Source organism: Nansenia antarctica (genome assembly GCF_963989245.1).
Source record: "Nansenia antarctica genome assembly, chromosome: 5".
Lineage (NCBI taxonomy): Eukaryota > Metazoa > Chordata > Actinopteri > Argentiniformes > Microstomatidae > Nansenia > Nansenia antarctica.
The window spans coordinates 53,304,099-53,329,221 of record NC_137690.1 but is presented as its reverse complement, the minus strand read 5'-3'; the positions used below and the strand labels follow the sequence as shown (position 1 = coordinate 53,329,221).

General features: G+C 46.2%; 3 protein-coding genes and 1 pseudogene across 4 annotated transcripts; all 4 read left to right on the top strand.

Annotated features, from left to right (window-relative positions):
• Positions 1-3,617: 3,617 nt before the first annotated feature.
• Positions 3,618-7,628, top strand: tekt2 (tektin 2 (testicular); the record flags this gene model as incomplete). The annotated part of the gene is made up of 9 exons (XM_080531734.1): positions 3,618-3,773; positions 4,212-4,337; positions 4,541-4,746; positions 4,861-5,004; positions 5,275-5,389; positions 5,894-6,001; positions 6,641-6,784; positions 7,029-7,108; positions 7,427-7,628. The coding sequence occupies 9 exons, from the start codon at positions 3,618-3,620 to the stop codon at positions 7,626-7,628; spliced, it is 1,281 nt and encodes a 426-aa protein (XP_080387860.1).
• A 2,779-nt stretch (positions 7,629-10,407) lies between these two features.
• On the top strand, positions 10,408-11,427 carry LOC308158136 (free fatty acid receptor 2; the record flags this gene model as incomplete). Its single annotated transcript, XM_080531732.1, has 1 exon — positions 10,408-11,427. The coding sequence occupies one exon, from the start codon at positions 10,408-10,410 to the stop codon at positions 11,425-11,427; it is 1,020 nt and encodes a 339-aa protein (XP_080387858.1).
• Positions 11,428-14,511: 3,084 nt separating this feature from the next.
• LOC308158135 (free fatty acid receptor 3-like) lies at positions 14,512-17,012 on the top strand (annotated as a pseudogene). The gene is made up of 2 exons: positions 14,512-14,810; positions 16,524-17,012. The product of its transcript is annotated as a free fatty acid receptor 3-like (transcript).
• Positions 17,013-23,581: 6,569 nt separating this feature from the next.
• Positions 23,582-24,571, top strand: LOC308158134 (free fatty acid receptor 3-like; the record flags this gene model as incomplete). Its single annotated transcript, XM_080531731.1, has 1 exon — positions 23,582-24,571. The coding sequence occupies one exon, from the start codon at positions 23,582-23,584 to the stop codon at positions 24,569-24,571; it is 990 nt and encodes a 329-aa protein (XP_080387857.1).
• Between the last annotated feature and the right edge of the window lie 552 nt (positions 24,572-25,123).

Here is a 25,123-nt window from a genome sequence, read left to right as displayed (position 1 = left end):
TGGAAATTAGTTCTAGTTTAATACATCTACACTGACCTATCAAAACACTGGTTATGGCGCTTTTCCATCAGCAGCCCAGCCCGGTTCGGCTCAGGTCGGTTCAGCCTGCTTTGGCCCGCTTTTGATCAGTTCTGGTTTTCCATTATACACAACAGACCCGGAAATAGTAGGAGGAGTAGGCGATAGTAGGCGGAGTTACGCGTCATAACAGCGCGCCATGGTGGTGATGTATATTTTCACGAGACACAACACAGCAACAACAATAGCAGAATGGAGGAACTTGCAGCTATCCTATGCCTTTCCCTCGGCATGTGGTATATTATTAACCGTGGTTTTTTGGAGAGAAAAGAGAGAAGACAGAAGAGCGAAGACAGAAGGAAGGATACTCGAAAGAGGAATGCTGAAAAGAGAAAGAAACTTATGTGGGCTATCGTAAGGAGATGGCTACTACTTTACCTCACTGTAGCATCATTGTTATGTTCAGGAGATGGCTACTGCCTGATTGTCTGCATGTTTGAATCATTTCTATTGGATTTTGTTCTGCACATATGTTGTTCTACACATAATAAAGTCATGTTTTTTGAACCCTTAAAACCACTGCCTTCACTTGTCTGCTTTATGAACTGTAGCATCATTGTATCTCAGCATCGGCATTCAACGACATCATTATACAGACAGGCTGATAGATACGAGTGCAGCGCTGTCTTGCTGGTAGTCAAATATATTTATTTATACAGCATATGGATGTTACGTGCCTGTTAGCCTACTTGCCGCTTTCAGTTCTAGTAGATTTGTAGTTTAGATCTCGCAACCAGGGATTGGGAAGCGATGTATTTCTACGAAAAGGCTGACTGACGCGGGGCTCCAATCTCCGTGTTTATAGAGTGCTCCGGTGTCTTGCTGGTAGTCAAATATATGTATGTATATATACAGCATATGGATGTTACGTGCCTGTTACCTGCCGATTTCAGTTCTAGTAGTTTAGATCTCGCAACCAGGGAAACGCCGACAAGACGCGAATCTACCGGCATTTGACTCATGAGTGAACTGCGAAAATGGCTGGACGGCACAGCTTGGGATTCCATTGAAGTTGAAGTTGACATCCAGTCATCCGCTCACTGCTCTCCATCAAAAATGGCACATCCATCAATAATATGACATAATAACAACTGCTCTGATTAGATTGCTTAGATTGTTTAATACATCAACGGGGGGAAAAGCGAGATGAACTCGCGAGTATCATGCGGTGCTTTATGAACTGTAGTATCATTGTGTGCCGTGTTATTCACTGACAAACACGGTGCCCTTTGCGGGTTAATAACTTCGGTTTACCGTGGGTTAGGATAACAATTCAAACGTGTCCGGATAGGGGAGAGGACAGGGAATCCAAAACCATTTGAATGGTGTAGATCCTACACTCCTATCAACGTCGACAGCGCGGAGCGAATTCCCTGTTAAAACGTTTCTCTGCCCCCGCTGTCAACTTTCAAATAGCAGCAAGCGGTGCTGCGAGCAGCAGCGGCCGGGTGAACTCCCGGTTCATCGAGTTTACGGTTAAAAGCATAACTTCTCGGGGTGTCAGCGCGGTGGTTAAGGGCTCAAAATGACCGTAGACCGATGGTGAAGTTAGCAAAGGAGTATTGTGTTTGTACCACCTCCACAGCCGGTGTTATTCACGGGCAAAGACGGTGCATAATAGCGATTTTTGTGTTTTGCTTGTTGTAAATAAAAGTTCTATGATCCATTGAAATGACATTAAACTAAGATAATACGATGGTCAGCATAATTTTTCGAATCTTTATTAATAAGCTATTACAGAAACTGTAGTGACATTTTCCAAGAGCGAATGTGGTATTTCAAGATGGCGGTTAGTGAAGAAATATATGAACATGGGATGACGATTTCCATTGACCAATCAACGGTGTGCAGCGTCACACGTCACACGCAGCCTGGCAAAAAGATCCGGATCTAAAAATGTAGACCCTGGTATCGAAGGGTAGCTAAAGAAGCGACCCGACCCGACCTGACCCGACCCGGGCCGACATATGGAAAAGCGCCAAAGAAGCAGGCCAGCCCGGGCTGGCCCGGCCTGGCCCTGTAATGGAAAAGCGCCATTAGACAGCTAACTATCTCTAAGCATTTAAGAGCTGATCGCATATCTAGACTAGACTGCACATCTAGACTAGACTGCACATCTAGACTAGACTGCACATCTAGACGGCACATCTTTTAAATCAAGTAGTCAGGTGTCCTCTGGGGGTGGGCGGGTGTGTAGGACGGGCGGGGGCGCAAAGTTTTAACGGTCTAGATATCATCACAAAACATGGTACCTGGAAAATCAAGAGGTGGTATGGAAAATTATTATTATTATTTTTTATTTTTATTTTTTCAGATTTTATCCCTTTTTTTTCACCCAATTTGGTAGCCAATTGAACCCAACCTAGCATCCAATTATCCCCTGCCTATTGCGAGGGATCCGCCGCACGACCCCGCGGCCGGCAGTCCCAGAGGAGGCCGCCAGGCAGACTAGCTGACTGGCTCCTCGAGCCCAGCACCGTTATTCCAGCACCAGACGGGGGCGCTGTTGCGCGACGGATCCTTGTCCGGAACTACTCCTATACCCCCCTCGGGAGCGGCCGCCCAATATGCCGTTCCCCGTGTGTGCCCTGGCCATATCCGGGTCTGGCGAGCCGGGATACGAACCCCGGCCCCGGTGGGCAGCATGCACTAGTGGCCAGTGCTTAGACCGCTACACCACCGTGGGAAAATTATTTCAAGGCAAGCGTGGCAACCCTGAGAACGCTATGAATGACCACGTTCGAGAGTTCTGCCATTTAGTTTGTGCGCCAAAACCAAGGTATGTTTTTAATAATAGCGGTGTGAAAATTGGCATAATGAGCAAGAACAATAGTTGGACTTGCTGAAGCAAGCCCACTAATAAAAGGCAGCACTAGTCTATAATCAGGACACTCAATATATGTGAATAACCCAAAACTATTTTCCATAGTTAATTAAATTAATGTTGCATACATTTACTTACTTACTATATGGCCGACAGTCTATTAATTACATTAACTAAATTAGTCATGAACCTATTCTGGGCATTTATTATAATCCTCATATCACTATTAATAATAACCCCTTATGATGATCAGAAATTCTATTTTTTGTCTGTTAGAGGGTTATAAATAAACATGTTTAACATGATTACTGTTTCAGTCCCTGACTCACTACCAAAAGGTTGAATACAGTCACTGTTTCATTTATGTGAACTTGCTGTTTCACAGCTTGTTTGTCAGCACGGCTTAGTGTTTTCAATGTGATGTTTGTTTTTAGCACCAAGGTGATATAGAGTTCTGTTCTGCCTAAGCAGGTCAGAGTTAGCGAGTAAGGAAGTTGGATCGTTGCGGTCAGACAGGCTAAAAACGCTACTACTTTATTTTCCCCTGGTGTCTCATGAGTCATGACCTAAGCATGACCTCACCCAACAGTTGAAGGTCAAATAAGGAGCCCATATCTGTCCCTCATCATGTTAACAGAATTATCCACTCATCTCTTGTCACAATTACCTGTTGGTTTGTCTCCTGTTTGCTTCAGTCCCGTAAGACACAGCAAGGATGGCTACGCTCAGTGCAAAGCCGGGCCTCAGGTTCAGTGTCTCAGACTGGGACACCAGTAACAAGCAGATGTCTGATACAGCGGAGGACAGGAGACACATCTCACACGACATACGCCAGGAGGGCAGATCCCTGCGCAATGAGACAACCAGTAAGGTAAGAGAAAACAAAAAAAATGTATAATCATTTGGATTTTCTATCTGAACAGTAAGATAAAACAATTGAAACGCCATGGTCAACTCCATAGATTTTGAAGTTAACCTAGGCTCTCTGTGTGTGTGTGTGTGTGTGTGTGTGTCTCTCTCTCTCTCTCTCTCTCTCTCTCTCTCTCTCTCTCTCTCTCTCTCCCCCCCCATCACACTCTCTCTCTCATTTACATTTTCAATTTAAAGGGCTTCATTGGCATGGGAAACGTACATTTACATCACCAAAGCTAGTGCAGATACTTATTTACAATTTTTATGGTTTACGATTGTGTTCCATTGGACGTCCTTTTGCTGCCTTTTGCTTTTACAGCTCACAAATCTCACAAATCTCACAATTGCTGCTGTGTTTGCACATTGTTGTACTTCAGCCTCTCTATCCCTCTCTTAGACCAACTGGGATATGAGTGACAGCTGTCGCAGGCTGAGTGATAGGGTCTGGGACATATCCCACTGGAAAGACACTTTGGAATCCTGCGCCTGGGATGTGGACAAAGAGATGAATGCTCTTACCGTGGTGAATTGAAAACACTATACTGAGTAAACTCTTAACTACTCTTAACCCAATCTTAACTACAACCTCACTGCCATCTTTTCTTTTTTCTGTTTTCTATCTCACTGAACAAATGCTGCTTATACATTTCGCATATTGAGTCTCTCCATTTGTTGACTCGTGTGTGTGTGTGTGTGTGTATATGTATGTATGCATGCATATGCCAGTCCAAGGAGGAGACAGAGCGGGCCTTGGCCGCCACAGCGTTGCCTCTGGAGGTCACTGTCGAGTGCCTGACTCTGAGAGAGGGTCGCCGCGGCAACGAGCTGGTCAGCGACCCCGTGTTGGCTCAACTGGAGAAGGAGGTGAAGGTGATCGACGGGGCACAGCGAGTGCTGCAGCAACGCATCGACAAGGCCTTCGAGCAGCTGTGGTGAGATACAGTTGGGGGAGAATGTGAGAGCACAAGAGGAAGGGAGGGAGAGGAGAAGGAGAAGTTTACTCATTTATATGTCAAAGCCCTTATACAGGACTCTTCTCTTCTTAGTGTTCTGCAGGAGTCCCGTCAACAACTGACCCATGATCTTCAGAACAAGATGGAGGCCCTGGACATTGACATGTGCTGCCTGTCACTCACCAAGGGGTCACCTGAGATCTCCCTGAAGCCCAACCCCACCCGCATACCCATTGGGTGAGCTGGAATTATGGTGTACATCACAGAGAAATACTCGAAATACTAAGCAGTTTCGACTCTTTAATCTTTAATCATGTCAGTGGCTATTTGCCATAATGTAAATGATCATCTAACCATATACTCTATCTGCATATTTATGTCAGCATATAATGTTTTTTTTGTTTTAGTTTATTTTTTACAAAACATACAATTACACCATTTGCCTTTCAAATTAGTGTACCTGAGCTGAATATACTGTACCTGTCTTGTGCAAATGTGCTGTTGCAGTTCCACTACTCCCCAGCAGTGGGAGCAGTTTAGCCAGTACAATGTGACCCGGGCTCAGGAGGAGATGCAAGTGTCACTACAGATGCGGGAGGACATGAGTGTCACCAGATTACAGGTGTGTGACAGGAGAGAGGGCTGGCCGAGGGAGGGAGGGAGGGAGGGAGGGAGGGAAAGGGAGGGGAGGAAGGGGGGAGGGGGAGGAAGGGCAGAAGAATTAGGAGTAGCATTGTATGGCCAACCCTAGTCTCACTTGCCATTAGTAATGATGGGCTCTGTGCACTAATCTATATACCATGTGTATATATAGATCATGTATATCGATCATTGGCTCTGTGTTGTGACACAGTGGCTGGGAGAAGAGGCAAGGCCAGCTTCAAGAGCACCGACCACTAGTATTGACAGCTACTAGAAAGCGCTGTCTCTACTTTCACATAGCAGTGTCTAAATTCCTTTATTATGTGTAATATCTGATATGCTGTATATGTTATATATTTGAGCTGATATTTCCTCAACAGATATTCTGATGATGTGTGGGTAAGTGTACAGTATAATATACTATATAATATATATATATATATTATACCTGTGTGAGAGTGAAGTCTGTCTCTCTGTCCCTCAGCTGCAGAATGAACTTGAGGCTCAGCGAATCGCTACAGAGTTCGCCCTGCGGAAACGCACTCACCACGAAGAGCAGGCCCGAGACACGCTGCAGTGGCAGCTGAAAGTCGTGAGTCCTTTAAAGCTTTCCTGTAGTCCACAATGAGCTCCTTGGTCTTCTTGGTGTTAAGGGCCAGGTTGTTGTTGGCACACCACATTGCCAGGTGCTGAACCTCCTCAGCCAGGTGCTGAACCTCCATGCACCATGCACGTGGTCAGCAACAATACTCAAATAGGCTGTAGCATTCAAACAATGATTGATTGGTATTAACGGGCCCAAAGTGTGCCAAGAAAACATTCCCCTCGCCATTACACCACCTCCACCAGCTTGGACTGTTGACACAAGGCAGGTTGGGTTCATGGATTTATGCTGTTGGCATCACATTTTTACCCTACCATCTGTGTGCCTCAGCAGAAATCGAGATTCATCAGACCAGGCTACGTTTTTCCAGTCTTTGAGATTCTTTCCCCATTCTGATGGTTGATGTGAACATTACCTGATGCTGCTGGCCTGTATCTGCAGGATTGTACGCATTGTGCTGCTGCCACATGATGGGCTGATTAGATAATTGCATGAATGACAAGGTGTACAGGTGTTCCTAATAAAGTGTCTGGTGTGTGTAAAGACAATAATAGTAAATAGTGCATAGCAAGTGTAGCCGACGTCATCTGATCATTATCTCTGTCTCTGGCTACCTCTGTCTATCAGACCCAGGATGAGATCACAGATCATGAGAAGGACATCCATGGACTGGAGAGTGACCTCCAGGCGAAGATGGCTCCACTGAAACTGGTTCACACCCGTCTGGAGCACAGGACCAAGAGGCCTGGGGTGGACCTCTGTAGGGATGAGGTATTCCTGGACGAGCCCATATGGATACGGTTTATCAATGTGTTTGAGTATGGTTCCCCAAAGTGGTTGTGCATGCTTGAGTTTGTGTATGTGTGTGTGTGTGTGTGTGTGTGTGTGTGTGTGTGTGTGTGTGTGTGTGTGTGCGTGTGCACGTGCGTGTGCATATCTGTGTCTCTGTGTCTGTGTGTGTGTCTTAGAAGTCTCTGATTGTCAGGCTCTGATTGGCTGATTGGTGATTCTCCAGGTTCAGTATGGGCTTGTGGAGGAAGCCAAGCAGCTAGACGCTACCATTCTGGCTCTGAAACAGAAGCTGGCCCAGGCACAGTGAGTCATGTCTTAGGCGTGTATTCCACTTATCTAAGGGGAACCCCAACACAGCATTACCCCTCCCCAGTACATCTGATAACCGCCCACCTCTTCCTTTCAAGACTCTTATCTACCCTCTCGCATCGGCTTCCTCAACCCTATGATGCAGTCTTAAGTCTCTGCTTGGGTCTATTTGTATAATTGTTCTATTTATTCTCACACTACAGTGAAAGTCTCAGCTATACACAACCATCTTCTGATTGCAACCATCCCATGTCAATGGCAATAATCTCCCCCCCCCCCCCCCCCCGTAATATCACCCCTCCCCCTCCCCAGGCACTCCCTCCAGACTCTGCAGCAGCACCAGTCGCGCATGATGGAGGATCTGTCCCGTAAGCAAGAAGCCCTCTCCCTGGAGCAGCGCAGCCTGGAGGGCCGTGGCCGCCTCACTGCCGTCCCCCTCACTGACCAGGCCCCTGGTGCCGTGGTCCCCCTCACCAACTCCAGTGGGAGGCATATCCTGGAGCTGCTGGCCTAAACCACCAGACCTCCTCACACTCTGCCACCGGGAAGTTACACATTAAAAAAATTTGTTGGAAATGCATTTACTGTTATTACGCCTGTTATATAAAATTCTACCGTTTATTGTAAGTAATTTTTAACAAATTGGAACAGAAAATGGAACGTGTTATTTGACCCTAGACATAAGACATAAGGGCGTTGTATTCTCGCCTCACATTCCTTTACCCCTCTCATTGTCTGTGTTGATGTCTTGATCCTCTGTGTTGTGTGTTGTGCTGTGTGTGATCCTCTGTGTTGTGTGTTATGTGTTGCCGTGGTTTTAGAGTCAGTCAGGCTCTGTGTTGCCGTGCTCCTGATAAGGATGTTTGTGCATCTGTGTTTTCCTCTGCATGTTTCATCTGTGTTTTCCTCTGCATGTTTCATCTGTGTTTTCCTCTGCATGTTTCATGATATGTCATCAAACAGTAGCATGAAATCAGTCATATTGTGTAATCAACTGAACTCTGTTCATGTATCAAAAAATAAATAATTGCACTAATTGCACCTTTCAATAAACCTTTAATGTTCCTGGGCCTTTCTTTACCCAAATGTGTCAAATGACATGTGTGAGGTTCTACATAACTTTGATAGATTTAATGAGATACACAGAAGGTTTGTCTTGCAGAGAAGGCAGTCACATTCAAATCAAATCAAAATCAAATTAACGTTTATTTGTCATAAACACAGAATGTACAGCTGTAGACAGTAAAATTAAATGTTAGGGCAAACTGGCTCCTCAACAGTGCAACAAATTATTATTATTATTATTATTATTAATAATTATATTATCATTATAAATAAATAAAAACAATAGCATAAGGTAGCACAAGTATTTAGCAGAATAAACAACAATAATAGTGGGATGAGTAGTCAGAGTCATGTCTGATTCATGCATATATTTAAGGTTATCTACCTTTATTGACCATTAACATTAATGACGTCGTTCATGCTCCATCTATCCATCCATGTGTGTTTGATCAGCTGTTCAAAGGCTGTTTTGATTCAACAGCATGGGGAAGATTACTAGGATGTGAACTTTGGAGGCACATATGTTTTTATCTACCTCTCGTATGAGGGGTAGATAAAAACGAGCTAAATGCGCACAGGAAACATAATTGATAACAAACCACCATAACTGCGGTCGTAATGTCTCCACATGTGGCAGTTTGAGTCAGATGGTATTTTTAAGAGAGGAGGAACGAGAGACTGATGGTCTATGCAGCATGCAAAGTATATTACAGAACGTGTTATATCTGGAGTATATCTGTAGGCATAATATGCTTTTTTCCAATTCTTTTTTTCATAGAATAGCACAGCACATTTTTCAATGTCTCCCTACAGTAGAATGTTGGCCAGTTCAGGGGATGTGTGTCCTGAGTAACTTCTGCATCTGGACCAGGGGAGGCTGGCAGGTGCAGGCCGAAAACCAGAGGTCGGGCGCATTGTAACGCATGGAAGAATGAGGAATTCAATGAGGAAACATCAAGTGATGCAGCGGAGGGTAAATGATGCATGATGGTGTTTGGGGAAGTGACATGGACTGTCATCATAAAAAACTACAGGCTATAAAACAATAATGCAATTTAAGTTAAGGCCTACATATCCAGAATAACCCTCCCCCCATCACCCTCCACTCTCTCACACACTATCACACCCACTCACACACCCACTCTCACACCCACTCTCACACCCACTCACACACCCACTCACACACCCACTCTCACACCCACTCACACACCCACTCTCACACCCACTCTCACACCCACTCTCACACCCACCCATCAGCCCCCAATCTCACAGCCACCATCACATATGAACAAACAAACCCACTGTAAAACACTCTTTTCCACACTGTAACACAATATCGACAGTCTCTCTTATGCCACAAACAAGCCACCAGATCCTCAAGCCCTACCCTACTCCCACGCAATGACCATCAACGGCAGCACTTTATGGCTTTACTGCCCGGCCCTCCAGCTCACTTTGAGAGGCTGGGCTGAGGCTGGATGGGCATGCCTTTCCTGAAGTCCAATTATTCTGAATCATTTCACTAAAGCGCCCAGATGCTGCCTGTCTGTCGTCCTCCATTGAGGGGGCAATTAAGGCAGCCTGGTGCCTCCTTAATGCCATCGTCTTCTGCTTGAATAGGCACCTCCCGTTATCTGTCTCCCCTGTCGTGCTGTAACTCAACCTGCCTCTACTAGCCCATAACCACACCCCCCACCCCCACGGCCACACACACAGACACACACACACACACACACACAGGCACACACAGAGGCACACACACACAGATGCACGCATGCACACACCCACACACAGAGCACTTCCTCCCACACTGACACCACAAGACATGGCAAAGCTTACCTGCTCTCTCTCTCTCAGTGCCCAGCCTGTAAGTGAAGGAGAAGGGGGCGTTGCTCCTAAGTGACGTCCTTACCTGGAGCCTTACTGTTCTCATTGCCTTCTAAGGGACCTTCATTACCGAGATGCCATTCACACAAGGAGAAGACCGATAATTGGAGGAGCATGAATGGTTGTTCTGAGAGCATTTACTGTTATTCAGTTTGGTGAGGAATCGGTTTTAAACCGTGTGGCTTTGAGAGATATATCCCTTTCTAATATCCATTACATTTGTCACAGCCTCATGGGATTTTACTGGTTGAAGTTGAGGTGGTGCCTCTGATGCAGTGCTTGGCATGCTCCTGAACCCCTAGCAGCAGCAGCAGCAGCGGCAACAGCAGTGAACTGAAGTGATGCGGGTGCATGGTGCATTCGATGCCAAGGACTGCATCTCTCTGGCTGTCTACTCCTTCACCTTCATTCTGGGCCTCCCTTCCAACCTGTTGGTCCTGTTCATCTACGTCCGCAAGGCACGCAAGAGGGGCGCCACGCCCAACGTGGTCTATGCCCTCAACCTGTGTCTGGCCAACCTGGCGCTCGTGGCCTGGATGCCGGTCAAGGCCCTGGAGACGGTGCTTCAGGACTGGGCCCTGCCCCTGCCCATCTGCCCCACCTACAACTTCTTCCTGTTCAGCTCACTCTACGGCAGCTGCCTCTTCCTCACCGCAGTCACCGTCGGGCGCTACCTCAGCATCGCCTTCCCCATCAGCTACAAGCGGTACCGCGACGCCCGCATCTCCTGCGTCATAAGCGCCGCCCTTTGGGCCGTGGTGCTGGCACACCTGGGCCTGGGTTTGGCAGCCGAGGGCCGGGGTGGGGAAAACTTTGTCTCGACCTCCTGGGAGAACTCGTCGGTGTGCTTCGAGAACTTTACACAGGCGCAGCTTACGGTGCTTCTACCGCTCCGCTTGGAGATGGCACTGCTGCTCTTCCTGCTGCCCCTCGTGGTCACTGCCTGCTGCACCCTGCGGTGTGTGACCTTGGTGTGGCGCTCCTGCCTGCCCGCTCTGGGGAAAAGACGCGTCCTGGCTGTGGCTCTCTCCACGCTGGCCGTGTTTGTGGTGTGCTACGCGCCCTACAACATCTCTCACGTTGTGGGCTTCGTGCTGAAGAAAAACGTTGAATGGAGGAGCGAAGCCATGCTGTCAAGCTCCTGTAATGTCTTCCTGGAGCCTGTGGTCATGCTGATGCTGTCGTCCACCTCGCCCCGCGGCTTCATGGGAAGACTCTGCGCGAGGCGGAACACGTACAGCAGGAGTGATGGCCGTCATCGCCCTGGTAACACGATCACGAGGGACCCCTTAGCCAATGTAAGAGGAGTGCCTTCACTGACGGAGAGACGGACTGGAGCCAACCCTACCAAGATCAGTTAGGAATAAGTTAGACATAGATGACTTGGTAATGGGACCAGAAAAAGGGGAATAATTCAGGACAAAAACCTGCTGGAGAACAAAGACTGATGTGGACTGTAGAGAGAGAACTGTACAACTCAGAACTCCGAAGTAAACCACGACATCTCAGCTATCCTCACCGACAGGAAGAATGGTCTCTATGCTCATAAATACAGAGAAAGATATTAAGATTGCAAACAAACATCAATCATCAGTACATAACATGGCCTACATGCTGAAGATAAAACGAGGTGTTGGGTGTGTGTATAATGAGGTCAGCCAGGGAGCACAACTGACTCATCCTCTGTATTCTTGATTGCACCACTATTACTGTATCTATCTTTCCACAGGTCTTTCCACGGGTAACTATTTTATAATCGAATGAATAATACAATTAGTTATTATATTCAGGTATTTTTTTGTAACTATGACTGGGCATCTGGGTAACATTATGTATATCTAAAAACAGTGATTTTTTAAATATAAGTCAAAACCAATTATAAATAATAATAATCTATCACATTCTCTATATAAGACTCTGATATGGTATATGTTTTAATAACGTGTACAAAGGGAAGCTCAAACATGGGTAGATTACAGTGTTACAGCGTACCTGTAAAGTGCTCCTCTTTCCGGTTATAGGAACTGTAAACAGGACAGAGGCTCCGTTTTTTTTATTTATTCATTTACAGTAGAGAAGAGGACTGTAGGAGTGACAGTTAAGATGTATTATCTGGTATTTTTTTGTAACTAAGCACCAGGTTTCTGTATCTTTCTGTGACTCTAAAGGGGCACAGTATGGTGAGTGTCTGCTAGAAGCCCTGTGGTAAATGTTCTGGAGATCACTGATCAAAGAGTATCTGAGACATCTACTGCTGAGACATCTACTGTACATCCTGTACTGTGTTTCCAGAGACACCTACTTCCCCCTATACTGTTTTTCCTGAGACACCTACTACCCCCCTGTATTGTTTCGCCTGTGTCTATATATAAGTACTCTATACTCAGGCCAGGGGCCATTGGCAGTTGTTGTGCTAGAAGAAGGATACAAATAAATAAAATGATATACTGTATATACTGTATATATCATTTTGTTTATTTATTTATTTGTATCCTTCTTCTAGCACGACAACTGCCAATGGCCCCTGGCCTGAGTATAGAGTACTTTTCCTTCTATGACTAGTGGATAGATGATTGTCTTTAAAAAGACTGTTGTCTTTTTACTGATGAAAGACTCTGAGTATGTGAAGTAGTTGAATATAGAACATTCTCAAGAACTCTGAAACATTAAGTTGAACACAAATGCGAATCCCAAGTCTCAATGTGTCAGACTGTGGGTCAACTATGTCAAAGTGACTTGAAAGAAATGATGGTTGAAATAAGCACTACGGTACATTTAATGAGCTCAACATATGATCCATATATAATCTAAATGAATGGATGAATTATAACCAAATCAAAGTGTCTTATACCTAAAAATGTGATATAATTGATCATTAGATTCTCAGATACATTTCAGCTTTTATATGTTTATATGTCTTCATTGTTTGAGAACAATTCTGAATAAACTATAAATTGAGTGATAAATCATAAATCAATTTGATGTGTATACTATCTCTGTTCTGAGTGGCCTTGTCATTAGTACATGGAATTAGATTCAGAGGGGTTAATAGTTCTCACAAGATATGACAAGACAAGAGATTCAATAGCTGACTCAACTGTATGGATAGACTTGCATAATTTCTTGCTAGTTACTACTCATCACAGTAGTGTGTGTATGAAAAGTGATGCTTCAGTTGAGGAACATATCTATCACAATGGCCAGAAGTGAGTAAAACTCACTCAATTTCAGGGAAATTTCATTACTAACACTTGAAATTAGTCGCTTGATCGATTGTCAGTCAGTTGTCTGGATCATGACCTTTTCTCACCCTTTTCTCCACAGAGTTTCGATTATGACATTGGAATGCTTCATACGTGTGTAATCATATTTGATCTCATTTTAATAATCAGCCTGTCATCAAATCCACCTACAGAGCTATGTTGAAAGGTCGTGACGTTAGAATTATAAGGTTCTATCTCCATTTTTGTTCAAAATTGAGTTTTTTTACATAATCTGATCCATTAGGTGTGGTGTTATTTTTAAAATGTTTACATTTTTTAAGGTTCCATCTCACAGAACATAATGGAATGTAAAAACGTTGACGCTCAATATCTCTGAACTACCCTAAACGGAGATAGAACCTTATAATTCTAAGCTCACGAGGTGTCTGGAGCAGAACTACATTGACCAAATTACAATACTCATCCACTTATTATTATGGACTGGATCTTTTGTTTCCTTCGCCTTAAATGTACATCATCATATTCCAATGACTAATAATGCAAATTCTAGATTATTTTATTAAAAAGAAAAACTTTAACTGTCCGTTTCCAAGTCAGCTTGGTTTTATATATATTATATATATATATATATATATATATATATATAAAAATTCAAATCAAATTATATATTGAGAAATATCCTATGACTATTGTCATACTTGCAACTCAGATGTAAGCCTTTATTTGGTTACTAGAGGGCACAATTTGACCAGTGTTGTCACTGGAAATGATTCTGGTAATAACAGGAATGCTAAGATTGAGTTCCTCAGATTTATAAGCATTCTGTACATCTAGTGTTGGGAAGGGGGAGGAAAGGGAGAGGAAAGGGGGAGGCAAGGGGATGAGAAGTTTGAGCCCTCAGTGTCAGACACATTTAGTTTTTTTTATTACATTCATGTTTTTCAATAAATGAAGAGTGCAAGATGAAAATGTGTTCAGTCTATAAATAAACAATAATAAAGAATAAATTATATTCTCACACATTTGATAACATATGCATGGTACTAATTGGTTTAAGTGTTGTCATTATTTGTAGTGTTGGGGCATGATAGTGAGGGGAATCACCAACAATTATTTAAAAATAAATACATAAAAGAAGACGTACTCTCAATTGTATAGACAGAGCTTTGGATGCAAGAATATAGACCCAGCAGTTTTGAGCGGATCCATCTGTAAAGCATAATGCTCTCTCTCTCCCGCAGTGACTACAATGTCACTACCTTCCAACATGACGGACCCAGTAACAGAGAACCACCCCTGCAGCTTCATACGGTTTGTCTACACATCATCACCTTTCTGATTGGGATGCCAGGCAACATCCTGGCATTCTGCATGTTTTGTCGCAAGGTGTGCCGCAAACCTACCCTCTTAGACATCCTCTTGCTCAACTTCACCATCTCTGACCTCATCTTCCTCGTCTTCCTGCCCTTCAAGATGAAGGAGGCTGGTGACAACATGACCTGGAACCTATGTTACTTCCTGTGTCCTGCTGGGTTTCCGTTAACCGGCAATTACCGGTCTTTGTCCGGTAACATTTGGTGAAGTCCGACAAATTGAAAAGTCGTCGGACATATTGTCCGGTGAAAATAATTCTATTTGAATACAATTCGCTAAAGCTGGCTGGGTGCGTTCGTAAACACGCTCTGGAAATCCGATCAGCACTCGCGGAACGCCTCTCGTCCAATCGAACGACTCGGTCGCTCTGTGACATCGAAGCCAGCGTGCGCTCCGGCGCTCTCAGAGCGTGTTTACGAACGCACCCCTAGAAGTTTCCAGCCAGCTAGCTGAAGCTGCTACACACACCAGAGCCATGGCGACCGAACGGCAAGTTAAACAACATACTATAAAAGTGACATTGTTTTACTCATTACTCATACGTTTGTTGTCATTCGGCGGTGCTAATAGTCGCTTTCTTTTTTAATTTATTTAATTTTAGCAGTTTCCCCGAAAGTTAAGTGTTTGTTTTTATATCACTATTTGCACTTCTGGTTAGATGCTAAACTGCATTTTGTTGTCTGGTACTTGTACTCTGCAATGACAATAAAGTTGAATCTCACCTAATCTAATCTAATCTAATCTAAAATAATCTAAAATAATCCCATCACTATTACTCCCTATTTTCATCAGTGTTTCAATCCTTGAATCTGTGATGGAAATCAAGCAAAGCCACTTCAAGTCTCCCCACCACTGACAGCGCTGGGTGTGCCTTTCCTTACACTCTCGGTTATTCCCTGTGGATTTAAAAAACGGTGTTTTGGTTTCTATAATGTGGTCTATTCTCAGTGTTGACGAGCAGCTCAGGGGGCTTTGAGATGGCTAACAGCTAATTAAAGGAGTAATTCCACTCAAAAGGGTAGAAGTAAGCTGACTGTCTGTCTGTCTGTCTATCTGTCTGTCTGTCTGTCTGTCTGTCTCTCTGTCAGTGTGCTGGACTACCTATGACTTCCATGGTACCTGGGAACGCGTTGTCGGAGAGAAACGCCCTCTGTACAAAGGACCTACTGACCAAAATCCCTGTTCCCCGTAGCCTACATGCTTGCACTGTTACTGTTCAATAAAATGTTATACATCTAGACATTGTGGTATTTCTTTATATACGTATCCCAGACTGCCTATCAATTGTTTCTCAATAAACAGTTATGTTCTTCCCATTGTCATACTCCCGAGCTAAACGAAATGCCTTCCCAACCAGCGAGACTTATAGAAATGACGTTGTTTTATTGATTTTAAAAAAAAAAGGGTAAAACTGTAAAGAGAAAATAGAAAACTCACATTAATCCCAAACAATTTAACAAACTTCAGTTAACGTAATGTGGAGTCCGTTCATTGATCGATGCTGTCTGTTCAGTTCCCAGTGAGGCGCCCGTTGAGCGCTGGACCCGTTCAGCGCTGGATTTGACGCATGGCATAGCGCGCATGCGTCAAATCATGTTATATTATTATATATTATATAGCTCGCATCTAATCGTATCGGATGAGAAATAGACATTAAATGGCATATATAGGCCGCTACACAACAGTAATCACCGCGACAAACAGCTATATTAGATTTGGAGAGAAAAAATATATGATTTTGAATTTTTTTTTTTTTATTATATTTTAATATGATGACCGGAATATATCACGTTTGTCCGGTAAATCGAATTCTTCCCGGACACGATGTCCGACGGCAAATTTTTCTAACGGAAACCCTGGTGTCCTGTCACTGGCTTCATCTTCTACTCCACCATCTATACCAGCATCCTCTTCCTGTCTGGTGTGAGTGTGGAACGATACCTGAGTGTGGCTCATCCAATAAGATACAAGGACCCGGGTAGGACCGTCTACTCCTTGTTGGCCACTGTGGTGGTCTGGGTGGCATCCCTGGCTCACTGCAGTATTGCCTTTGTCATGCAGTGCTTCAACCTCGCAGGTGCTACCACTGTAGTGACAGTTTCAGCGACGCCCAGCTCAAGGTCATTCTCCCGGTGCGCCTTGAGATGTTTGTGGTCCTCTTCTGCGTTCCCTTCCTGATCTGCTCCTTCTGCTACTTCATCTTAATCCGTATCCTGTCTCAGATGCCTACCATAGCCCGGCCGCGGCGCCTGCAGGCTATCGGACTGGCGCTGGGGACCCTGGTGTTGTTTATGTTGTGTTTCTGGCCCTATAATGTCCCACATACTGTATATGGGCTCATCTGGTAGGGGAACCTACATTGGCACATGAAGGCCATTCTCCTCAGCATCTTTAATGCCTGTCTGGATCCCATCATCTTCCACTCCTCCTCCTCTGATTTCAGAGGCATTCTATGCTATGATTCTATGCACTCTTACTGTATTTGCAGCTGGACGTCTGCCAAAAATGAGCATGTGTAATATAGTGGGCATTTTCGGCATGTAAGTAAATGCATGTTTATGACCTGTTCCACTCCAGGACCAGTAAGAGAGCAGGAAAAATCATCGCTGATCCTTCCCACCCCCGGTCACCACCTCTTCCAAAGTCTATCAAGACCAAAACCTCACGCTACCTGAAAAGCTTCACAACCTTCAGCCTCACAAACATGCCTCTCAATGATACACACGCACACGCACACGGGTACAACTGACAATGTAATCTACGTATATTAGTTTTACATTACTCTAATTTACAGCCTACATAATTATTGTCCTACTGCCCCCTTTGTCATTGTATTTAAAAAAAAACATATATATTGTTGTTTTATTACATTGTTGTTTTATTATATTATTGTTTTTATCTTTATGTCCTAGGCACCAACCACACCAAGTAAATTTCCTGTATGCGCGAATATACTTGATAATAAAAATAATTCTGATTCTAATTGTGATTCTGATGAGCATTGGGCTCAGTATTATATTGACCACTGGTTGAAAAATACCAAAGTATGCTGTCTGGACTGTGATTTTGCCTTGTGCATTGTGTGATGTGTCCTAAGAGGTAGTGAACTTGGGTTACATGAACACACTGGATATGTATGTGTGACATAGGAGACATATAAACCCTTAGATGAAAGCACAGGTGGGTATACCTGCTGGGCATTGCTGCCTGTCGCACCTCCGACGGTGCCAGTGGGCTGACTGCAGGGTCGTCAGCCGGGAGCCACCCTTCACTGATGTTTCGCTCCTTTAATCCCGGAACATCTCAAGGTGGTGGAGCAGTGACAGGGACGTCTCCCTGCCACTCCCTGCAGCCAGCCCTAGGATCCTCCTTTCCCCCACGCCTTGTCCTTTCTTCTGAGCCAGAGCCAGAAGCTCCCTTGTTCAGCCTCCTCCGCCAGGTCTTTGAGCGCCTTTCTCAGCTTGGATCCTGTGATCCCCAGCGACCTCAGGAGCCGCTGTGTAGATGTTCCTGTATAGCCTCTGCACCCAACTTCCACAGGATAGGTGACTGCCCTCCACCCTGCTTGCGAGCACGCAGCTGCCAAGTCTGTGTACTTTTCCTTCTTTCTCTCGAAGGCAGCCTCCATCCCCTCTTCCCATGGAACGGTCAGCTCCGCCATGATGACTGTCCTCATCGGGGTAGACCAGAGTACGACATCTGGCCGAAGGGAGGTTGATGTGATCTCGTGTGGGAACTTCAGCTGTCGATCGAGGTCAGCTCTCATGTTCCACTCTCCTCCAGGAGACAGGAGGGACCACTGCTTCGTGCTGCTGCCCTGACTTTCTCCCCCATGCCAGACAAACTGGATCCGCTGCTGTGATGTGACTGGGCTGCTCTTGTTTGATTCCAGTCTGCATGCTTCCAGAATTTCCGCTAGTTTGCGCAGCACCCGGTCGTGCCGCCATCTGTACCGACCCTGCGTCAGTCCCGCCTTGCATCCAGAGAGGATGTGTCGCAAGTTTGGGTTGTTGGCGTTGCAGAGTTGGCAGGTCTCCTCTGTGCCGTACCAGAGGTGCAGGTTCCGGGAACTGGGAAGGGTGTCGTAGGTGGCCCTGATCGAGAAGCTCAGCCTTGCTTGGGGCAGCCTCCACATATCCTTCCATGTGATGGCTCTGTTGATCACAGCCTCCCACGTTGTCCACCTTCCTTGCTGTTGTTGGCCCACGGCTCTGATTTTGTAGCACTCCTCTTCGATCTTTACGACTTCGGAGATCACTAGATCTTTCCTTTCCTTCCTCGTTGCCTTGGACCACATCTTGGGTGCTGATCCCCATCCAAAACCAGTCCTGCCTGGCTGCAGCACCCTGACGATCTCCTGGTGTTTCAAGCGATTGATGGCCTGGTCAACTGCCTGCGTGGCATCCCACTTGCGTCCTGTGCGAACCTGGGCCTTGCTGTGTTGGACAAACGGGTCGGGTGAGTCTCTCAGCTCGAACACGAGTCTCACCTTCTCCTGTTTATAGCCCAGGCTGATGGATTTCAGTGGGAGCTTCGGTGTGGTTCTTCCAAACAGCGCTGTATTAGTGAGGCAGCGGGGAAGGCCCAGCCACTTGCGGATGTAGTTGTTGGCTTTTGCGTCCAACTTCAGCACTGTTGTTAAAGTGATGTCACACAACTTCAGTGGCCACATGAGACGTTGGTATAAGGTGAACTGGTAACACCACACCTTGAATTTCCCTGGGAGGAGGCTTTGGTCGATCTTCTTCAGGCCGTCCAAGAGCTGGGAAGTGACAGAAGAAGCCATGTGCTTGTCAGAAAGGTCAGCCGTGTAAAGCCTTCCGAGGCTTCGCACAGGATGGTCCACTAGCAGCGGGATCTTCTCGCCATCCACTGAGAAAGAGATGTTGTCATTCCGGACTCCTTTCCTGATTGAGAGACTGCGGGACTTAGTTGGTTTTATCCTCATCCGGGCCCATGTTAGGAGCTCCTCAAACCTCTTCAGAAGTCTCGCTGTGCACGCTGCTGTCTGAAGGAGTGTGGTGACATCATCCATATAGCTCCGTAGGGCTGGGAGTCGCAGACCTGACTGGGATCTGACTCCTCGGACCATCTGTCTTCCGCCGATTAGGATGATCTCAAACGCTGCCGTGAAAAGGATGGGGGAGATCGAACAACCCATCGCTATCCCTTTCTCCAGCCGGTGCCAACACGTTGAGAACTCCTGGGTTGTGTAGCATACATGGAAGTTGTTAAAGTAGGTTGCTAGTAGGCTCTGGATGCACGGTGGTATGTGGAAGAATTTGAGGGCAAAGTGGATGAGCTGGTGGGGAACAGACCCATATGCATTTGCAAGGTCCAGCCAAACGACGTGCAGGTCTGATTTGCTCCGCTTCGCTGTCTGGATCTGTTCCCAGATCATAGCCGAGTGCTCCACGCAGCCAGGAAATCCTGGGACGCCTGCCTTCTGACAGCTGGTGTCGATGTAATTGTTTGCCAAGAGGTAGCTGGTCATGCGCTTTGCCATCACTGAGAAGAAAATCTTCCCCTCCACATTCAATAAGGCTATGCCTCTGAATTGGCTGATGTTATGGGAGTCTTTCTCTTTCGGGATGAAGGTAGTGACTGCTCTGCTCCATGCTGAAGGGATGGATTCTGTTTTCCAGGCAATGCCCATTAGTCTCCACAAAAGCTTCAGGGTCATTGGGCAGTTCTTGTATACCCTATAGGAGACGCCATTTGGTCCGGGTGCAGATGAAGCTCTCGCATGCTCCACCACCTGCTTAACTTCAGACCATCTGGGGGGAGTGGTGTCAAACTGAGAAGAGGGCTCGGGTGGGAGCGGTACGTGCCCTGGGGAACCAAGGGGACTCTCCTTTTGGCTGTCACTGAGCTGGTCCTTGATGTGTTCCTCCAGCTCCTGCTCGGTGGTCTGCAGCTTCCCCGATTTCATCTCCTCAAGCAAACCCCGGGCGTACTTGAACGGGTCCCGGAAGAAGTTCGTCCTTGCCTTTTCCTTGTTGCTTCTACGTTTCCTGGTCCTTTCAGCTCGCCTCAGGTGGGTGAGTCTGGTTCTGATCTGACTCCAGAGGTTCTGCAAGCCCTCCTTCTCCTCTTCCTCAGCTCTCCTCCATGCCTTCCGCAAACGTCGCCGCTCCTTTACCAGCTGGAGGATTTCTCTCTCCCGTCTCCCGCTCTGCCTAGGAACGGTCCTCCTCTGAGGCATCTCTCCAAATCTTCCCTTGCCTTCCTCATAGATGATATGGCCGAAGATGTTCAGCTTGGACGTTGTGCTGCCTCTTAGACTGTTCTGGAGGGTGGTATGTAAGCTTTCGTCGAAGCTTCTCCATGAATCCTTGTCGCTGGCCTTTGGCCACTTGATCTTGGGTTTCCGGTCTGGCTTCTCTGGGGTTTCTTTGGTGGATTCTCTACCTGACGTTCTGCTCTGATGCTCCTGTTGTGGGTCGTGCAGATGTGGTTGCAAATCCTGCTGGGGAGGCAGTTCTTGCTCTCTCTCACCGGATGCAATGGTGGGATCAGTAGCACTGTGGTGCTCAACCTGGCTCTGATTCCTCCTTGTCTGACCTGCTGGCGCAGTGCAAGCTTGCATCTGGTAGCTGCCGCCGCATTTTGTCCTCCCCTGGTGGATCCGCAGGCCCAAGTAGGTTGTTACTTTGGACCACCCACAGCTGCATTCTCTCAGGATCCTTTGATCGTTAGTCGTTGCCGTTCCAGTCGTTACCGTGTTATCTGTCCTGATTGGTCCATCTTCCATCCCGCCTCTCGGTGGACCGCCGGGTTGTTTTTTCCTTATTCTGCTTGTAGTTAGTTTGGGGAGTCCCTGTAGCAAGGCTACAAGGACGTGTTTAAAGGGTAGCTAGCCCCGCCACCCCCGGTGCAGTCTTTCCTGCCGCCAGCCAGACTTCCCTGGCAGCCCACCAGTCTTTCCTGGATGCCAACTGCTCTTGTCTCAGTAGTCACTGGCAAGCCAGATTAGATAGATGAAAGCACAGGTGGGTATACCTGCTGGGCATTGCTGCCTGTCGCACCTCCGACGGTGCCAGTGGGCTGACTGCAGGGTCGTCAGCCGGGAGCCACCCTTCACTGATGTTTCGCTCCTTTAATCCCGGAACATCTCAAGGTGGTGGAGCAGTGACAGGGACGTCTCCCTGCCACTCCCTGCAGCCAGCCCTAGGATTCTCCTTTCCCCCACGCCTTGTCCTTTCTTCTGAGCCAGAGCCAGAAGCTCCCTTGTTCAGCCTCCTTCGCCAGGTCTTTGAGCGCCTTTCTCAGCTTGGATCCTGTGATCCCCAGCGACCTCAGGAGCCGCTGTGTAGATGTTCCTGTATAGCCTCTGCACCCAACTTCCACAGGATAGGTGACTGCCCTCCACCCTGCTTGCGAGCACGCAGCTGCCAAGTCTGTGTACTTTTCCTTCTTTCTCTCGAAGGCAGCCTCCCTCCATTACATTTATCTTTAAGGGTGTAAACTTCATATGTTTTGAAACTATATGTATCTTTTGTACAAATGTATATTTTGTTATGTCATGTCAATCACCTGATAATCTGTCATGATTTTAGAGTTTTTCAGCCTCAAGCTTGTTTTCAGTGATCACTCTATGCTGATAAGAACCTACAGCCAATAAAGTCCTTAATAAGAACTATTATTACCCTTCTGTGACGTCATTGCTGTTGTCTATTATCTTTCGATGACCACAAACATGAGTGACATGTGACATTGGTTCCGGCAGATTGAAGATGGAGTAATTATCTTAAATTGCATTTAAGGATAGCTGGATAAAACATTGATGACCAAATTCATACCTCCACACACACAAAACCTCACAGAAATGATAATACTATACTATTATCACTAATAGTATAGAAGAGACAAATAGGATCATAGGGGGCCTTTATGGTGAGAGTGGAACATTGTATCTACGCTGCCTTACTCCTGCCTTACTGGTGGTGAAGTGGATGGTACCCCAGATTAGCTACATGCCCTCTCATATATAGATTATCAAAATTAAATGACAGTATATAACCTCTTACCTACTGTATTTATCACACCTGGACCTATTGCACCGATCTCACACTGATTATTCAAACACAATGTCTATGTACCTCACATTGAACAATCAATGGTTGCTCAGAGATATTGTTTGCAGAGCTCTGGGAATAAAAATTGCAACAGCAGCTTATTAACTTTCCGCCAACAGCACATCCTCTCGATTACTAGCTGATGCAAATATAGGAGTGTTCTAATTTGACAGTCAGCGTCCGTCCACTCTCTGTCCTGCCAGTATGCTTAAAGATCCTGTGGGATGGCTACATGTGCATTGGGTCTCGATGCTCAAGATTCATGGAGGTGAGTTTATCTGTCATTTTATGTGGGGGAGCGAGAGAGATCATTTTAGATCAAGAGAGATCAAGTTTTAGTTGCATTGACAATTTACCACAGATTTTGTTTCTCTCTTCCAAATCTCAAACAATCTCATAAATCTCAAAAACAGAGTCATAATGTAAAACGCTCATCACATTGTCTGGTGGTTTGAGGAAGAACTCCTTGACACTCACCAGACTTACTGTATCTCCTCTTCTGGTAGATTTTACTATGTTGTCCAGACATTTTGAGGATTTAAATGTAGTTAGTAAAAAGTAATTGAAGAACTCCATGTTCTACATAGGAATGAGAGAAAGAAAAATGTGAAATTCAACAACAGTCTTCAATGATGCCTTTACCATTCAATTATCTATTCAACGACGCTATTGTGTATTTTGCACAATCCATTCAAGATAGAGGTCTGAGAATCAATATGTTATTATCATTATAAAACATTTGTTTGGTGATGTTACAGTGATGTCACTGACTCCTATGTGCTCTGCCCTCCCTCCAGTTGTGTTTCATGACAGTCTCCAAGCGTCTGTGAGTAATCGCCATGGTATTCAGCCACCTGTTGCTGTCCGTCTACATCATCACTTTCCTGATTGGGGTACCTGCCAACATCCTGGCATTCTGCACGTTCTGTCGCAAGGTGCGCCGCAAACCTGCCCCCATAGACATCCTCTTGCTCAACCTCACCATCTCCGATCTCATCTTCCTCACCTTCCTGCCCTTCAAGATGAAGGAGGCTGTTGACAACATGAACTGGAACCTACATCACATCCTGTGTTCTCTCACCGGTTTCCTCTTCTACTCCACCATCTACAACAGTACCTTGTTCTTGACCGCAGTGAGCGTGGAGCGTTACCTGGGTGTCGCCTTCCCTTTCAGATACGCCATGTGTCGCAGGACCCGCTACGCTGTAGTGGCTAGCATCTTATGCTGGGTGGCATCCTCCATCAACCTCAGTATAGTCTACATCGTACCCTCCCTCGAGCATTTAGACAGTGTCAGTGATGGTATTGACGGTGATGGTAACAGCACCAGCGCCACCCCCAGAACCTGCTACCTGGACTTCACCCAAGAGCAACTCAACATCCTCCTCCCTGTGCGTCTGGAGCTCTTCGTGGTTTTGTTCTGCATCCCCCTCCTGATCTGCTGTTTCTGCTACGTCAACTTCATCCGTATCCTGTCTCGGGTGCCTAAAATCAGCCGCCGCCGCCGCTTGCGTGCCATTGGGCTGGCGCTGGGCACCCTGCTGGTGTTCGCCATCTCCTTTGGGCCCTACAATGTGTCCCACGTGGTGGGATTTGTCCGTAATGAGAGTGAGGAGTGGAGGGACATAGCGTTGCTCTGCAGTACTCTCAACGCCTGCCTAGATCCCATCATCTTCTACTTCTCCTCCAGGGCAGTGAGGAGTATGCTCAGTCACTGCTTCGGGAGCTTCATGGCTAAACTGCACATTCTGAAGTGTCAGAGAGCTCGCTGCTGTCCCCTACTGGTGCCCTCCAGGAGTGAAAAGTCCTTAGAGACACACACCCCCTGAAATTGTTTATATTTCAATATGTCAATTGATGTATGTATTCAGTGGAAGTATGTGTTTGTGTGTAATCTTATGTAAATAGCATGTGCGCATTCTTTTATGTAATGTCTGTATTTGCCAGCATTGCCGTTTTAATTGGAGTTCATTTAACTGAGGTTCAGGACGATGCAGACCACGCCTAAAATAATCAGATGCCTACCATAGCCCGGCCGCGTCCTAACTATTCCCACCGTAGTTGGGGTAGACCACGCCAACTTCTGGAATATGTAGGGGTGTTGCGGACTGGCGCTGGGGACTGACTATCGGACTGGCGCTGGGGACCCTGGTGTTGTTCACCTTGTGTTTCTGGCCCTATAACCTGTCCCACATGTATGGGCTCATCTGGTGGGGCCGTGGGGGAACCTACATTGGCGCATGAAGGCCATTCTCCTCAGCATCTTTAAAGCCTGTCTGGATCCCATCATCTTCTACTCCTCCTCCTCTGATTTCAGAAAAACGTTTGGTAACTGCCATAAGGGTTTTAAGGCTAGGCTGCACCGACAGTATGTGATCACA